General features: G+C 46.7%; 1 protein-coding gene across 22 annotated transcripts in view; it reads right to left on the bottom strand.

Annotated features, from left to right (window-relative positions):
- The window catches only part of USP45 (ubiquitin specific peptidase 45), a 314718-nt gene that overhangs the window by 267075 nt on the left and 28712 nt on the right, over window positions 1-18931 (bottom strand). For 2 of the 22 annotated variants that reach the window (XM_033938039.1, XM_033938038.1), the window contains one exon: window positions 17144-17178. The exons of the other annotated variants lie outside the window; for them this stretch is intronic. In XM_033938039.1, coding sequence (XP_033793930.1) covers window positions 17144-17178 — 35 coding nt within the window. The remainder of the gene's footprint in view (window positions 1-17143; window positions 17179-18931) is intronic. 22 annotated transcript variants of the gene reach the window in all.

The following is an 18931-nucleotide window of genomic DNA, read 5'->3' as shown; positions in this document are numbered from 1 at the left end:
CAGATGAAAACTGCGAATAACCAGTCACAAGTTCTGAACCCATGAATAAGGAGGGGATGTGTATTTTTATTTTCATGTATTTTGTTTTCATATAGATAAAAATTTTAAAAAGCATTTCTGAGGGTAAAGCACTGCTTTATGCAAGTAACAGTCTGTTATGAGACTGTCTACCTTATACATGAATAAATTTATACACATATAGCCTTCATAATCCTAAGGTTAGTCACTGAGCCAACATCCCTGAGGCACAATATTTTGGAATATTTGACCATATGAACAGAATTTAATCCAGAAATACTGAAGAATCTTTAAAAGCAGAGGGAAACATAAGCAATATAATTTTCCTGGGGTGATTCTCAAAGTGGATGTGCACAATTGCTTCTACTTTGAAAATGTGGTGAAGCATGTACGGATAAAAAGTATGTACGTACTTTCTACTCATCTGTGCACTTATATAATTTACCCCTTCCCTCTAAAAGAGGGAAATTCTCAAAGCCACTCCTGTAGGTAATAGTGTTTTACCTACAAAAATGAGCTTGCTTATCCAGCATGCAGGTTCCTTCACAATGTGCACCCTCTTATTCACATTTAGAGAAGAGTCCCTCGGGCAGTTAGGGTTAGTGTGAGGATTGCAAAAAAAGTGTTTTTTCAGAATGTACACAGGCCAAAACTTCTCAAACACACACACCACAATATGGAAAGATTAGGTTCTTACCTCATTATCTTCTTTCTAGTAGACACTCCATTCCTGAACATGTGGGTAGTCAAGCCCTTCTCGTGAGAATTCTCGTAGGAGCTTCATTAGCATTCTTTTGCTCGGCCTACCATCCCTCTGAGATGTTTTCCAATTCCTCCAAGACCCTTATACACACCCTCATCACCTCATGCTTAGATTTTTTTTTTTTTTAATTCTTTATTCATTTTAAAACTGACAAATGATTAATATTAAAACATTACATTACTAAATACAGGGACAGTAAAAAAGTAAATGATCCAATGTCCCTACTTCCAAATTACAATGCCAGCATTTATTAGACTTAGATCTATCTAACTTTTGCAAACGACCTGGGGTCCAAAAAGCTTTATGCAACAAAAAGAACCAAGTTTGCCTCATAGATGCTGACATTGTACATCTCATTCTCCAAGACCAAATTCGTGGCCATTGAGATGCAGAAATTTGCTGCCTTACCTCAATACTCCAAATGTCTCTAAGACCATTTTTTGGTTTTTTATTCATATATCCAGATAATTTATACCACAAAGCGGCTTGATGTCCCAGGAAATCCGCTTGAAAACAAAGGAACTCCAGACTATATTGATTATTCAGATTTTTCCATTCAGGGAACCCTACCTGAATTGCCTGCTTCAGCTGCAACCATTTAAAACTTTGTGATTTATTAAGACCGAATCTATGTTGCAGCTGTGAAAATTCAAGCAGTTTACCATCTGAAATAACGTCATTTAGAGTTCGAATGCCTGCAATGATCCAGGTTTTCCATAAGATTTTAGATCCGCCAATTTGAATCTTGGAATTAATCAGGCTTTGACTGCTGCAACTCGCTACTCTCAGGTCTTCCGCTTCTGTCATCTTTCTCCCCTTCAATCTGTCCAGAATTTGGCTGCATGACTCATATTCCAAGAGAGTCACTATACGCACATTACCCCTCTCCTAAAGTACCAAAGCAGATGGTCAGCCCTGGAGAGGAAATAGAATAGGGAGGGGTATGGGGACACTTCCCGAGAAACATGTCTGCTCTCTTCATATTGTTAAACATGTAACAGATAAACCAAACTTAACCATTTGCAATACATAACAAGGTGAAAAACAAACAAGTCACCAACTTGAGCGCAAGCTGCACTAACAGTGTGGGAGATTTTATAGATAGCCCCTAGCTTCTTCAACACAGCAGTCACATTCTCTATCCATGTCGAGGCTGGACAAAGAAAAGAAATAGGATTCCCCGGCACCTTTGAGGCAGTAAGTAAGCAAATGAACATCTGACAGAGTGGGCTTCAGGAATGGAATGTCTGTCTACTAGAAAGAAAATTACCAAGGTAAGAACCTAATCTTTCTTTCTGTGCAACAGACACTCCATTCCTGAACATGTGGGATATATCAAAGCAGTCCTCCGAGCTTAGGGTGGGACAGATGAGCCTACTGTTAGAACAGCAACAGCCATCCTATATCGCCTGCTGCATTCCACAGAAATCGCCCTTACTAAAATTTTCAGTAAACTGTTCCTGGCCAGATCCAAAGGTCTCTACTCTATCCTCATCCTTTTCGATTTATCTGCTGCTTTTGATACTGTTGATCACCGCCTGCTCCTTGATACATTGCCCTTGCTGGGATTCCAGGATTCTGCTCTCTCTTGGTTTTCTTTCTATCTCTCCCATCGCAACTTCAGTGTCTGCAAAGGTGGTTCTTCCTCCATAGTCATCTCGCTATCGATTGTGTACCTCAAGGCTCTGTCCTGGGACCACTCCTCTTCTCAATCTACACCTGCTCACTTGGAGCACTGACCTCCTCCCTTGGTTTCCAGTACTACTACTTATCATTTCTATAGCACTGCTAGAATCACCTATAGCTAATGACTCCAAGATCTACCTTTCCACACTGGACATCTCTACTGCAACTCAGACCCGAGTCTCAGCCTGTCTGTCTGACATTGTTGCCTGGATGTCTCACTGCCATCTAAAACTGAATATGGCTAAAACAGAGCTGCTCAACTTCCCACCTAAACCCACCTCCCTGTTTCCCCTGTTCTCTGTCTCTGTGGACAACACTCTCATCCTCCCCATCTTGTCTGCTCGTAATCTTAGGGTCATCTTTGACTCCTCTCTCTCCTTCTCTGCCCAGATACAACAGATCGCTAAAACTTGTCACTTCCCCCAAATCCGACCTTTCCTCTCTCGGCAAACTACCAAAACCCTTACCCACAGCCATATCACCTCACGCTTAGACTACTGCAACTTGCTACTCTCAGGTCCTCCACTCTACCATCTTCCCTCCCTTCAATCTGTCCAGAATTCAGCTGCATGACTCATATTCCATGAGAGCCACTGTACAAGTTACCCCTCTCCTAAAGTCACTTCATTGGCTTCTCATCCGTTTCCGAATACAATTCAAACTCCTCTTACTGTCCTACAAATGCATTCACTCAGCTGCCCATATCTCTCTTCACTTCTCTCTCCCTATGTTACCAGTTGAGTGAAGCTTGCAGGGTGGGTGGGGGAATTCCTCCTATCTGTGCCCTTCTCTTCCTCTGTCAACTCCAGACTCTGTTCTTTCTGCATCGTATGCCTGGAAAACACTGCCTGAATCCCTATCGCGGGCCCCGTCTCTGGTAGTGTTCAAGTCCAAGTTAAAAAGCTACCTCTTTGAGACTGCTTTCAACTCCTCACTCTCCTCCTTGAGTTCTGCACTGCCAACCCTCTATGTCATGTCTGTCTGTCCGAGTTAGATTGTAATCTCTTCCAAGCAGGTACTGGAAAAAATTGCTCCACAATTACCTTGTGGACAGTATCAGGTGACAAAAAATAGAAATCCATGGTTTACTGAAGACCTTTTAAAATTGAAAAGACAAGTACTTTCATATAAATCTACGGCTAATTCTTATAAAAAAGCTATTGGGCTAGTAAAAATTCTTATTATTCTAATAAAATAAAGAAAGCGCCAAATACATCAATTCTATATAAGACCTTGAAAACTTTACAATATACCATGAGCCTAAAGTCCTAAATTCATCTTTACCTGCAGCACAAGATCTAGAAGTTGTTTATCAAAGTAAAATACAGAGCATAAGGAGTTTGTTTCTTAACAATAACAATCGGATGTTGAATACAAATGGCAATATGCCAGGCCATCTTTTACGTAGTAAAATTTGAACCTGCCTAGCTTACAACTAGAGAATGACACAGGGAAAAAATCTGGCCCCGTCACTGGACCACCATCTCCTTCACCCCCCCGTCCCCCCTGCCCTCTTAGCACCCCTCGCATGGTCCATGCATCTCCCTCCCTCCCACTTACCTTCACAGAGCGTTTTAAAGTTTCAGTCTTATTGAAAGCCGTCGGATGTTCGTGCAGTCGCGTGCGGGCGGAAGCTACTCCTGACGCAACCGGAAGTTGCGTCAGAGGAGAACCTTCCACCCACACAGGCACGACTGTACATACGTTACGGCGCTTTCAACAAGACTGAAATCTTAAAACGTGCCACAAAGGTAAGGGGGAGGGAGGGGACCGCACAAATTTCCTCCCTTAACTGCAGGGACAAGGCATTTCACCACTCTACGGGGTGGTGGATGGCCTTGTCCCCATACCTGCGGTGAGCACCTTTCCCCTCCACCGTTTTGGCGGGTTACCCGCGGCTACTCACGGCTAGCCACAGGTAACATCCACCGTGTCATTCTCTACTTACAACAACTATCTAGAACTATATCCAAACTTCTTACCACAACCTCCCCACAGCTAATCCTATTCCTTCCGGTCTTCTTAATTGATCACTTGAATCACTATTACCATTTATACATTTGATAGTTCAGTCCAGTCGTCAGACCGGTATTTTTCCAAAACTATGGAAGCATACGTTTCTAGGTCCAAAAGTCAAAGATAATTCTAAGGATATTCTGGATCTAGGTAATTATCCTTCCTTTTATGTCAAAAATTGTGAATACTATTGTACACTCTAAGATTTTGGTGATAAAACAAATGTCTTACATGCGCTTCAGACAGCATTTCGTAATAATCATAGTATTGAAACAGCACTCGTAGATGAAGTGTGAGATAATAAAATTTGCGGACAACACCAAACTATTTAGTGGAGCTCGGACTAAAGAGAACTGCGAAGAATTGCAAAAAGACTTGAACAAACTAGGGGAATGGGCGACGAGATGGCTGTTCTCCCTGGAAAAGCGGAGACTTAGAGGAGACATGATAGAAACTTTTAAGATCCTGAAAGACATAGATAAGGTAGATAGGGATAGATTCTTCAGACTGTGGGGAACAACAAGTACAAGGGGGCACTTAGAGAAACTGAAAGGGGACAGGTTTAGAACCAATGCCAGGAAGTTCTTCTTCACCCAGAGAGTGGTGGACACATGGAATGCACTCCCGGAGGCTGTGATTGAACAGAACACAATACAGGGATTCAAAGTGGGTTTGGATAAATTCCTGAAGGATAAGGGGATTGAGGTGTACAGATAGAAGTAGTGATAGGTTATAGGATGAGCTCAGGGACCACTGACAGGTCATGGACCTGATGGGCCGCCGCGGGTTCGGACTGCTGGGCACGATGGACCTCTGGTCTGACCCAGCGGAGGTAACTTCTTATGTTCTTACATGTGTGAAGCAGAAACTCGAGGTACAGCTTTACGATGGGAAGGATATTATTGAATGAGAGTACCCAAGAAAGGGACTTGGGGGTAATGGTGGACATAACAATGAAGCCGAAGGCAAAGTGCGCAGCGGCCGCTAAGAGAGCAAATAGAATGCTAGGTATAATCAAGAAGGATATTACAACTAGAAAGAAAGAAGTTATCCTGCCGTTGTATCGGGCGATGGTGCGCCCACATCTGGAGTACTGCGTCCGATATTGGTCGCCGTACCTTAAGAAGGATATGGCGTTACTCGAGAAGGTTCAAAGGAGAGCGACACGTCTGATAAAGGGGACGGAAAACCTTTCATACGCTGAGAGATTATAGAAGCTGGGTCTCTTTTCCCTGGAGAAGAGGACACTTAGAGGGGATATGATAGAGACTTACAAGATCATGAAGGGCAAAGAGAGAGTGGAGAGGGACAGATTCTTCAAACTTTTGAAAAATAAAAGAACAAGAGGGCATTCGGAAAAGTTGAAAGGGGACAGATTCAAAATGAATGCTAGGAAGTTTTTCTTTACCAAACGTGTGGTGGACACCTGGAATGCGCTTCCAGAGGACATAATAAGCAGAGTACGGTACTGGGGTTTAAGAAAGGATTGGACAATTTCCTGCTGGAAAAGGGGATAGAGAGGTATAGATAGAGGATTACAGCACAGGTCCTGGACCTGTTGGGCCGCCGCGTGAGTGGACTGCTGGGCATGATGGATCTCAGGTCTGACCCAGCGGAGGCATTGCTTATGTTCTTATCATATATTCATAGAGTATTCAATTCTTTTAAGCAGGTGCTGATGATCTCTCTAGATCAATCCTCTGCATTAGATCTTGTAGATCATTCTTCACTCCAAGAAATAGGTATAACAGAAACAGTACTGTCATGATTTACCTCTTATCTGTCTAATCATCTAAATTCAGTGATTATCCAGGAATCTAAATCTGCTCCTTTCGTTTTAGAATCGGGGATTTCTCAAGGATCAGTTCTATCTCCTCTACTATTCAACATATATGTCTTGCACCACTTTTAACCCTTGCACAATCAATTGGGTTTACAATGTTTGTCTATGCGGACAATATACAAATTTTATATAGGCAGTCCATGAGTTACAAATGCCCAACTTAAGTACGATTCATACTTAACAACGTGGTCACAGCTTCATTTGATTTCACTGAGCAGTATTTCCAGTGGCATAGACTCCTACACTTAGACAGAATACTGGTGGGGACAGTTGGTCCTTTTGTCAGCTGGGAGCAGAAATAAGCAGCAAGAATCTTAAAATCTACAAGTTCTGAGTTACATTCAAATCTGACTTAAGAACAGCTTTAAAAACGTAACTCATTCTTAACCCGGGGACTGCCTGTATACTCTAGATCAGGGGTGCCCACACTTTTTGGGCTTGCGAGCTACTTTTAAAATGACCAAGTCAAAATGATCTACCAACAATAAAAAAATTTTTAAAAACCCACAAAGCACACTGAAAGGCAGAGAAAATGTTAATTATCATTCATATTCCGGGTTTTTTTCAAAGAGGTCAAGGCAGATGACTCTATGCAATGTCATCTCAATAACAACCATACAAAAATAGACAAATATAGCCCCTCCCTTTTTACTAAACCACATAGCAGTTTTTAGCGCAGGGAGTTGCGCTGAATGCCCCACGCTGCTCTCGACGCTCATAGGCTCCCTGCGCTAAAAACCGCTATTGTGGTTTAGTAAAAGGGAGCCATAGTGCAAAATATAGACAGCAGATATAAATTCTCAAAACAGACACATTTTGATCACTAAATTGAAAATAAAATCATTTTTCCTACTTTTGTTTGGTGATTTCATGAGTCTCTGGTTGCACTTTCTTCTTCTGACTTCTTCTCACTTCACTCTGGCTGCACTTCTTCTGACATCTTCTGATTTCAGCCCACTCCTTCTTTCAGCCTCCTATATGCTTTCTCTCTTCCATACCTCATTCTCTCCCCCAACTTTTTCTTTCTTTCTCCCTGCCTCCTGTTCTTTCTTTCTCTCTCTCTCTCCATGCCCACTTTCTTTTTGTCTCCCTGCTTGCCCCCTTTGTTTCTTTTTCCCTGCCCTCCCCCAAGCCACTAGGTTTGCCGTCGCCACCGAGGAACAGGCCTCCAAGCCACCGCCCCCCAAGCTCTGCATGCAGAAGCCTTGCACTGACCAGCATTCTGCTCCCCTTCAATTCTGATGTCGGAGAGGAAGTTCCGGGCCAGCCAGGCAGCGATTGGCTGGCCCAGAAATTCCTCTCCAATGTAAGAATTGATGTCAGGGAGAGGAATGCTGGTCAGCGTGAGGCTTCTGCAGGCCCAAATCTCTGGATCCCCAGGGCCGAGGAAAAGAAAAGAAAAAAAGCCAGTCTTCCATGAGAGCCGTTCCAGTCTCTTTTTAGCACGACACTCAACTTCCCATTTTCAGGCTCAAGACGTCAGAGCAGCAGCAGCAGCTCCGGCATTTTGGGCAGATCACCTCCTGCTCCCGACCGCCTTTCTCCAGTCTGGCTTGTCAATTCCGCCAGGAGCAGCCGGCGCTCAGCTCTCAAGGGTCGTGACTTCCCTAGACCTCCCTCCCGCCTTCTCCCGAAGGAAGTGACATCATTCCCCAGTCGGACGACGGGTTCTGGCAGTCGGGCAGGAAGGGCGCAGCAAGAATGAGTGTGCGTGGGGAACCTTGGGGAGATTCCGGTGGGGAACCTTGGGGAGAGGAAGGCTGATCGGCCGGCCGATTGGAACGGCAACACGAGATCGACTGGCGTTGTCTTCCCGATCGACCGGTCGATCGCGATCGACGTGTTGGGCACCCCTGCTCTAGATACTGGTTCAAACACCAAAATTGCATCTATAAATTCAAATCTCATTCGTATTTCAGATTGTAACATAGTAGATGACAGCAGATAAAGACCTGAATGGTCCATCCAGTCTTCCTAACCTGATTGGTTAACGAATCATAAACTTTAAACTTAACCCAGATAAATCAACATCTATAACCTTCACCCCTTATGATAATGTTGTTTTACCTTTGAATATTCAACTAAACAATATATCAATTCCCCTAGTTACATCAACCAAGATTCTTGGGATCAAATTTGATTCAAAGTTATCATATCAACTACAGATCTCCAATGTGGTAAAATGATCCTTCTTTAAACTAAGATTAATTCGGTCAGTCCAAACATTACTTTTTCCAGAGGCTTTGACTATATTAGTACATTCACTAGTAATCCAACAGTTGGATTATTGTAATGCGCTTTATGCTGGGATACGTCAAAAGGACATTCAAAGACTTCAAAATATTCAAAACACAACGATCTGGTTAATTTTTAACATCCATAAATTCGACCATATTACCCTTTTTTGAAAAAAGCCCAGTGGCTTCCTATTTCACACTGTATCACTTATAAAATGATTCTATTAACTTTTAAAATATTAACAACAGGTGAACCTCCTTATCTTATACCTGTATGTTTCTTGACTCCAGACTACCCCAGACTACAAAACGTCCAGAAAAGAAATAAAGCACAGTTACTTACCGTAACAGGTGTTATCCAGGGACAGCAAGCAGATATTCTCTACATGTGGATGATGTTTGCTTTTCAAGCAAACTTGATTGAAGATCTCAAAGTTTGCTAGTGCTGCACCGCGCATGTGTGTGCCTTCCCGCTCCACTAGAGGGCGCGTCTCCTCAATGTGGTCCTCAGTTCAGATAGCTATCAAAGAAGCCAACCTGAGGAGGAGGGAGGGTTGCGAGAATATCTGCCTGCTATCCCTGGATAACACCTGTTATGGTAAGTAACTGTGCTTTATCCCAGGACAAGCAGGCAGCATATTCTCTACATGGAGTGACCTCCAAGCTAACCAAGATGGGACAGTGGGAGAGTTGGCAATTTAAGAGAACAGATTACGCAAAACCGACTGGCTGAACAGGCCGTCGCATCTGGAAAAAGTATCCAGACAGTAGTGAGAGGAGAATGTATGAATCGAGGACCAAGTGGCGGCCTTGCAGATCTCCTCAATAGGCGTGGACCTGAGAAAAGCAACTGATGCTGCCATCGCTCGGACTTTATGCCCCGTGACCCAACCCTGCAGCGGGAGACCAGCCTGAGCGTAGCAGAAGGAAATACAAGCAGCTAACCAGTTGGACAAGGTACGCTTGGAAACAGGATGCACCAACGATTCGGATCGAAAGATATGAAGAGTTGAGGAGCCGTCCGATGAGATCGGGTGCATTGGAGGTAAAAAGCCAACGCTCTCTTACAGTCAAGAGTGTGAAGCGCCACTTCTCCAGAATGAGAGTGGGGCTTAGGAAAAAACACTGGAAGAACAATGGGCTGGTTGAGGTGGAAATCCGAAACCACCTTAGGCAAGAACTTAGGATGAGTACGAAGGACCACCTTGTCATGATGAAAACCAGTAAAAGGCGGGTCCACAACCAGAGCCTGTAGCTCACTGTCTCTGCGAGCAGATGTGACGGCAATCAGGAACACCACCTTCCAAGTGAGATACTTCAGATGAGCCTTATCAATGGGTTCAAATGGAGGTTTCATCAATTGAGCCAGAACCACATTAAGATCCCAAACCACCGGGGGAGGCTTGAGTGGAGGATGAACATTGAAGAGGCCCTTCATAAGAACATAAGAAGTTGCCTCCACTGGGTCAGACCGAGGTCCATCTCGCCCAGCGGTCCGCTCCCGCGGCGGCCTATCAGGTCTGCGACCTGTGAAGTGGTTTCTGACCACTTCTATAACCTACCTTAAGTTCTATCTGTACCCCTCTATCCCTTTATCCTCCAGGAACCTATCCAAATCCTTCTTGAACCCCTGTACAGAGTTCTGGCCTATCACTTCCTCCGGAAGCGCGTTCCATGTGTCCACCACCCTCTGTGTAAAAAAGAATTTTCTAGCATTTGTTCTAAACCTGTCCCCTTTCAATTTCTCCGAGTGACCCCTAGTGCTTGTGGCTCCCCACAGTTTGAAGAATCTGTCCTTATTCACTCTCTCTATGCCCTTAAGGATTTTGAAGGTTTCTATCATGTCCCCTCTAAGTCTCCTCTTCTCCAGGGAGAACAGCCCCAGCATTTTTAACCTGTCAGCGTATGGAAAATTTTCCATACCTTTTATCAGCTTAGTCGCCCTCCTCTGCACTCCCACGAGTACCGCCATGTCCTTCTTGAGGTACGGCGACCAGTATTGAACACAGTACTCCAGGTGTGGGCGCACCATTGCGCGATACAGCGGCATGATGACTTCCTTCGTCCGGGTTGTGATACCCTTTTTGATGATGCCCAGCATTCTGTTTGCTTTCTTTGAGGCTGTTGCACATTGCGCCGATGGTTTCAGTGATGTGTCGACCATCACCCCCAGGTCCCTTTCCAGGTTACTCACCCCTAGCAGTGTTCCCCCCATTTTGTAGTTGAACATCGGGTTCTTTTTCCCTACATGCATGACCTTGCATTTCTCTACGTTAAAACTCATTTGCCACTTTTTTGCCCAGTCTTCCAGTCTCATTAGGTCCCTTTGCAGGTCTTCACAGTCTTCCGTGTTCCTAACTCTGCTGCAGAGTTTGGTGTCATCAGCAAATTTGATAACCTCACATTTTGTCCCCGTCTCCAGATCGTTAATAAATATATTGAACAGTAGAGGTCCCAGCACCGACCCCTGCGGAACTCCGCTTGTGACCCATTGCCAATCTGAGTATTGGCCCTTGACTCCAACCCTCTGTTTTCTGCCCGCTAGCCAGTGTTTGATCCATCGGTAGATATCCCCTTGCACCCCGTGGTTCCACAGTTTTTTAAGTAGCCGTTCGTGAGGTACCTTGTCGAAAGCTTTTTGAAAGTCAAGGTAAATGATGTCTATGGATTCTCCCTTATCCATCTGACTGTTTATTCCCTCAAAGAAGTACAGCAAGTTCGTGAGGCATGACCTTCCCTTGCAGAAGCCATGCTGGCTCGCCTTCAGTTGTCCATTGTTTTCTATGTGTTCGCAGATTGTGTCCTTTACCATTGCTTCCATCATCTTTCCAGGAACCGAGGTCAAGCTCACAGGCCTGTAGTTTCCCGGGTCACCCCTTGATCCCTTCTTAAAGATGGGCGCGACATTTGCTATTTTCCAGTCCTCTGGGATCTCCCCAGTTTTTAGGGAGAGGTTACATATTTGGCGAAGTGTCTCTGCTATTTCGTTTCTCAGTTCTTTTAGTACCCTTGGGTGGATGCCATCCGGGCCTGGTGATTTGTCGCTCTTTAGTTTGTCTATCTGTCTGAGGACATCCTCTTTGCTTACCTCTAGTTGTACCAGCCTTTCATCGTGTTCTCCGTTTATAATCACCTCGGGTTCTGGGATATTGGATGTGTCCTCTCTGGTGAAGACCGACGAGAAGAATTTGTTTAACCTTTCAGCCATCTCTTTTTCCTCCTTTATCGCTCCTTTCCTGTCTCCGTCGTCCAGTGGTCCCACTTCCTCTCTGGCTGGTTGTTTCCCTTTCACATACCTGAAGAAGGGTTTGAAGTTTCTTGCTTCTCCTGCCAGTCTTTCCTCATATTCTCTCATATTCATAAATCGGGAAACCACCAGATGGACAGAGAGCAGTTTCCCATCAAGCGGCTGTTGAAAGGCAGCAATCGTACTGAAGTGGACTCGAATAGATATCGATTTGAGACCAGACCGAGATAAGTGCAACAGATAATCCAGCACGGAAGACAAGGAAGCCGACTGGCTCCAGACAATGCTCAGCACACCATGCAGCAAATCTAGTCCATTTCTGGGAGTAGCATTGTCGAGTAGAACTCTTCCGAGAGGCCTCGAGAACATCCCTCACCGATTGAGAAAAACCAAAGGAGGGGGGTCAGGTGGAAAGGAACCAAGCAGTTAAGTGTAGAGACTACATATTGGGATGCAGCAGCGACCCCCAACTCTGAGACAGTAGTGAAGGAAATACAGGCAGAAGTAGAGGCTCCCTGACACTGAGGCCGGGGCCACCGAGGAGCGATCAAAATCATGGCGGCATGAGTCGACTTGAGCTGCACAAGAGTCTTCAGAATCAGAGGAAAGGGAAGGAAAGCATAGAGGAACCTGCCCATCCAATCTAGAAGGAAAGCATCCGCCTCGAGACGATTCGGGGAGTAAATCCTGGAGCAGAAGTGAGGCAACTTGTGGTTGAGGGGTGAGGTGAACAGATCTATCTGCGGCGTCCCCCATCGAGCAAACACCTGACGCAGAGTCAAGGAATGGAGCGACCATTCGTGCGGCTGGAGAAGGTGACTCAATTTGTCCACCAGGCAGTTTTGCTCGCCTTGGATGTAGACCGCTCGAAGGAAGATGTTGTGGCATATTGAACTGCAAGGTATAGGCGGAATAGAAGTCCCTAATGTAATGTAATGTAATATTGCCCACTCCCAAAGCCGAAGAGCCTCCCGGCAAAGAGACAGGGAACCCGTACCCCCCTGCTTGTTCACATAATACATCGCCACCTGGTTGTCCGTGCGTACCAGAATTATGCAATCTCGAAGCAAATGCCGAAAGGTGAACATCGCCTTGAAAATGGCCCGAAGTTCCAGCAGGTTGATGTGGCAACGACGGTCGGCACTCAACCAAAGACCCTGAGTCCGGAGGCCGTCGAGGTAAGCCCCCCAGGCATACGCGGAGGAGTCCGTTTTTAGGACCTTCTGCGGCGGAGGCGTGAGAAAGAGAAAACCTCTGGAAAGATTGGAAGAGAGCAACCACCAACGGAGCAAATGCCGCAAGGAGGGAGTCACCGCAATGTGCTGAGAAGCAGGATCCCGGTCCTGTCTCCACTGGGACGCCAGGGTCCACTGAGGTACCCGGAGGTGAAGTCTGGCAAAAGGAGTCACATGGACGATGGAGGCATCATCTGCTTGGCCGAGGCCGTGGACTGAAGGGAGACCTGCCAGCACAGGTGGATGAGGGTGGCCTACCGAGGTTGAGGCAGAAACGAGCAGAGGCGAACCATGTCTAGAATCGCCCCAATGAACTGCAGAGACTGAAAGAGGCACAACAGGGACTTGGGGAAGTTGATCTCGAAGCCCAGACGCTGAAGGAACGTAATAGTCCTTAGGGTCGCTGAAATACGCCCCCCCCCCCCCCTGGGACGGTGCTTTGATAAGCCAGTCGTCGAGGTACGGGAATACCTGAAGACCCGGCGACCGCAGGGCCACCGCCACCACCATGAGGCACTTCGTGAAGATTCGTGGGGAGGAAGCGAGTCCGAACGGGAGGACTCGATACTGCAGGTGAAGGTCTCCTACCCGAAAGCGAAGGAACCTGCGAGAGGCTGGGTGGATCGGGATGTGAGTGTAGGCCTCTTTCAGGTCCAGGGAACACAACCAGTCCCCCTCATCCATCAGGGGATACAACGTGGGAAGAGAGAGCATACGGAACTTCTCCCTGACCAAGAACTTGTTCAGCACCCAGAGGTCCAAGATAGGGCGCAGGTCCCCGGTCTTTTTGGGGAACAGGAAGTACCGGGAGTAGAATCCAGCACCCCGCTGACACAAAGGGACCTCCTCCACCGCCCGGAGGCGAAGGAGGGCATGAGCCTCCTGGAGAAGAAGGGGGAGTAGCGCACTGTTGGAAGGACACTCTCTTGGGGATAGGTCCAGAGGAGGTGTCCGGAATTGCAGGGAATACCCCTCCCTGATGACCGAGAGAACCCAGTTGTCCAAAGTGATCAGTTCCCAGCGGCGATAAAAGGCTGTGAGGCGGACCCCTATAGGCAGGGGAGAAAGCTCGAGGACAGAGGGGGCCGGCCCACTCCAACAGGGACAGTCAAAAAGATGGCGCAGGCTTAGCCGCCACAGGGGTCTGAGGCTTCCGAGGGGCCCTTTGCTGCTGCGGACGCTGAGGAGGCGGCCTTGAAAAAGCCGTCGTGGACTTCTGGGGATAACACTGGGGAGGCAACTTGTACGACTTAGGAGAAGCAGGCTTCGCCTTGAGTCTGACCAAGGAGGCAAAGGAGCGCTCATGCTCGGAGAGGCGTTTGGTGGCTGCCTCGATGGAGTCGTCAAAGAGTTCGTTGCCCAAACACGGAAGATTCGCCAGCCAGTCCTGCAGATTCGGGTCCATGCCAACTATGCGGAGCCAGGCTAAGCAGCGCATGGCTACCGCAAAGGCGGAAACCCTCGAGGAGAGTTCAAAGGCATCATACGTCGCCTGAAACATATAAAGCCAAATCTGCGACAGCGTATCCAGGAGCCAGTGAAATTCCAGCTGGCGATGAACAGGCAAATCCTTCTGAAAAGAGGGCATGGATTTGATGCACTGTTTCAGATAAGATGTAAAAGTAAAATTGTAGTTCAGAACTCTGTTCGCCATCATCGAATTTTGGTACAGGCACCTGCCAAACTTGTCCATAGTCCGGCCTTCCCGGCCCGGGGGGACAGCCGCGTAGACCTTGGAAGGATTAGACTTCTTCAAGGAAGACTCCACCACCAAGGACTGGTGGGAGAGCTGAGCCTTTTCAAACCCTTTACAGAGTACCATCCGGTACCTAGACTCCATTTTGGACAGAATAGCCGGAATAGAGTAAGGCGTCTCCAAATTCCGGAAGAAAGTCTGCTGCACAATGGGGTTCAAGGTGAGACAGAGGGATTCCTTTGCTGGGTAAGGAAGCTCCATCTACTCCAAATATTCCCAGGTATACCTGGATCCAGACTGGAGGTCCAGTTGCAGCGCTTTGCCCATGTCCATCACGAACCTGGTGAAGGAGGACGGCTTGCCCGAAGAATGCCCCCCAAGGGGCGAAGCCGAGCAGGACTTCAGGGCAGCAGAGAACGAGGGGGAAGCCTCCCTCGAGTACTGCACTGGCAGGTCAGTGTCCACAAGCAGGGACGTCAAGGAGGCCCCGCTAAGAGAACGAGGGGGAGTCGACAACAGCCTGTGCTTATAGAGCCTGGAAGGCGAGGACCAAAGGGTCTGAGGAACAGAGATCCGGGGAGCCCACCTTGGCGAGCCCTGGAAAGAAGAGACCTTTCAACTCGGCAGGGAGGCTGGAGTCTTTGATCTCTAAGCCCCTCAGTACAGAGACTGAGACGGCATGGGAGAACGGCGAAGACGAGGGTCGGACAGTACTAGGTCCGAGGGCTTGATGGACCCCATAGTGCAAGGACCCGGCGACCTACCCTGCCTCGGGGGAGAATCCCTGGGCCGTTTGGCTGACCGCTGCCTCGAGGAAGAAGTACGTTTAGGCTGGCGCTTCGACCGAGGTCGGGCGGCGGGAGAAGTCCGCCTCGAGGTAGTAGGCGAGGAGACACTCGAGGATGAGCGTCGAGACCGACGCGCCTTGCCTCGAGAGCCCTCGGCGCAACGCTCAGGCCGGTCAATGAAGAACGAGGTCAAGGACGGGGCAAGCTGAGCCAAAGCAGAGGAGATCTGCGAGGTTAAGATGGCCTTAAGCATATCCTCAAACATGGGCACCGAGCCCAAAGAATTTGGATGAACAGGTGCAGCAGTGTGCTCCAACGAGGGCGACCTTGATGTAGAGTATTCTCATAATGTGGAGGCACGTTTAGGAGGAGGTCTCGTCAAGGCCGGCAGGACTACACTCAATGCCTGGTTGGCCAGAGACTCCGAGGACGGCTTCTTCGGTAGCTGAGCTGAACCTGAAGGAGACTTACCCGAGGCCGAGTTCTTCAAAGCCAGAGTTGCCGAGGCCTTTGAAGTCGAGGGAAACTTGCTCGGGACCGAGGTCTTCAAGGCCGATGTCTAGACCGAGGCCAAGACCGGGGTCAAGGTTTTATCCGAGGATGGGTCCATGTTGAAGAGTTCCACAATCTTGACCCGCTGTCGACGAAGAGCCCGAGGCTGAAGGGTGCCACAACGAGGGCAAGAGTACGTAGGGTGGTCAACACCCAGGCAAAGGATACACCAATGGTGCGGGTCTGTGATGGAGATCATCCGACTGCACTGCGTGCACTTCTTGAACCCGGTAAGAGGCCGGGACATAAGGCAGGAAGGAAAGCCGCGGCCAAGGAAAAAAACAGGGTCCCCCGGTTGCGAACGAAAGTAGGAAAAACAAAAAAAATAGTTTTTTTTTAAAGATCGGTCGAAGAAAAACAAAAGACGCGGGGCACAGCGACTTCCGATAAAATACAGAGAAGAGAGACAGGGCTTTCTGGCTCCGCGGAAAACTAAGAACTGAGGACCACGTTGAGGAGACGCGCCCTCTAGTGGAGCGGGAAGGCACACACATGCGCGGTGCAGCACTAGCAAACTTTGAGATCTTCAATCAAGTTTGCTTGAAAAGCTGTCCGCATCGGGGCTCAGTGGATGACGTCATCCACATGTAGAGAATATGCTGCCTGCTTGTCCTGGGATAAAGACTATACTCTTCAAGAAATCCGAAATCCCTGAAAAAGTCTTAATACTACGAATACCTTCCTTCCTCCCATATTCTTCCTGACCCCCCCGAATCAACCTGATCTACTCTTTACTCGCTCTGGAAATGACCAGAAATCTTCTTTTGTAACCCACCTTCTATATCTCTTTTGTAATCCGCCTTGAACCGCAAGGTAATGGCGGAAAAGAAATCTGTAATGTATTGTAATGTAATAGTCCATCAAGATTTCTTAGATCTGAAATCCAAAAACGTCTTGTTGTTCCAATATATCGAGATATCGTCCATGAGCATATTAGAACAGCAATTTTTTTCAATAAAAGGTTCACAGCTCTGGAATTCAGTGCCTATGAATCTCCGACTAATGAATACACTTGATAAGTTTAAAACTGAATTTAAAGTATTTCTTTTTAAAGATGCTTACCGTAATAGATAGTTGTTCTTGACTCCTGAGAGTATCTGCAAGACATGGAAAGTTTGATCCTAATTGTATTTCCCCCCTACTTTTCTATAATAATTGTATTTCAACTCTTAACCTTATATGTTGATGTAATGTGACCCAATTTTATTTGGAATTCGATTTTAGATTGTAAGCCGCCCAGATGGTTTTTACCCTTGGTGTGAGATAGTAAGATATTAATAAACTTGAAACTGTCTATTTAATGTCAAAATGTACAGTGCTGTGTATGCCCTTCAGTGCTATAGAAGTGTTAAATACTACGACTACTATTTATCATTTCTATAGCGCTGAAAGGCGTATGCAGCGTTGAATATTTAACCTTCAAGGATACCTGTATAAACAGTCTGCTTTACTATTTGTGGCACTCGGGGTCCATTCCCCTAGCAGCTTGCTCGCATACCTGATTTATCAGGAGCTTGATCACAGATCAAAAGTATGTGAATGAAGAGTTCCCCTTGCCCCTTCTTGTTGTTCCTTCTTTTTCAGGGGTTATCTCTGTTTTGGTACAACCTGAGGAGAGAGGGCAGAGACCAGTGATGAAGGGAGGTGGAGCTGAAAAAGTAGATGCCTTCTGCATTCCTCGCAGGTGAAGATGCACTACCTACAGGTTCAGGACTCGTGTGCTTTTCTACTGGAAAGATGATTATCGAGTAAGAACTTAATCTTCCACTGTTAATAAATATCCTTGCAACACCCTCACCTGTATCCTGAGTATATTTGTGTATAGTCTTTGTCAACTTTGGGAGATGAAGACATTCAACGAGCCAACATTGTAGTTTGCCTGCCTAAAACGCTAAGGTCACCTCGGCAGCAATTTTAGTGCCAAAAGCAACATAGGGAAAGCAAACTAAAAATTTTAATTTTTTTAAAAAATACAGCTTTCTATGAGAGGGACCTGCAGCTGGAAAACTGGAGATTTCTCCCTCAAATTAACTCTACAATCTGTGGTCTTTGGGTTGCCAGTCGGACCAATGTCGGACTGAGTCTCAAACCCCTTCTAATCCCATGCCATGATGGGGAAGGAAATGTAGCCAGCTCCCAATTAAGCCTAAATGGCCAGAAACATGGCCAAGTTCCTGTTAAACTTGAACGTACGCAGGTAGGGCTAGTCTCAGTTAGGGCACTGATCTTTGACCTAGGGGCCGCCCGTGAGCTGGGCATGATGGACCGCTGGTCTGACCCAGCAGCGGCAATTCTTATGTTCTTAACAGCTCCTGATAAATCAGGCATGCAAGCAAGCTACTAGGGGAACGGACCCCAAGTTCCACAAATATTAAAGCAGACTGGTTAGACAGGTATCCTTGAAGGTTGATCCTGCTAGTTGCAGACTTCAGCACAATGAGTCTGCATCTTCTCCTGGGCAGAGGTCCTAGGTTAGTGGGCACCAAGCCTCGAAATTCGTATCCTAAAAACAAAACTCAAAAATAATAAACACGTAGAGCAGAGCAGAAAGACAACTTTTCAACTTGCTTGCAGAAGGGAAAACTGAAGGGGCATGGGCCAGCCCACTGGGAAGAAGGCAGCGTTGAAAGATGTGCGACATCTTCTGCAATCAACTTGCAGGTTCAGGGACATAACCCTAACATTCAGGACTACTAGACACATTGTATTAGAAAGCTCAATAGTACAACCTGAATAAATTTGGGGGCAATGAAAAATATTTATTTAGAAAAGAGTTCTGGGTTGAAATTTGGGACAGGCAAAGTTCCACCAATCCCGAGGAATAAAGAAAGGCAGAGAGTAGGATAAGAA

Source organism: Geotrypetes seraphini, chromosome 3, assembly GCF_902459505.1.
Source record: "Geotrypetes seraphini chromosome 3, aGeoSer1.1, whole genome shotgun sequence".
NCBI lineage: Eukaryota > Metazoa > Chordata > Amphibia > Gymnophiona > Dermophiidae > Geotrypetes > Geotrypetes seraphini.
This window is presented reverse-complemented; position numbering and strand designations above follow the sequence as displayed.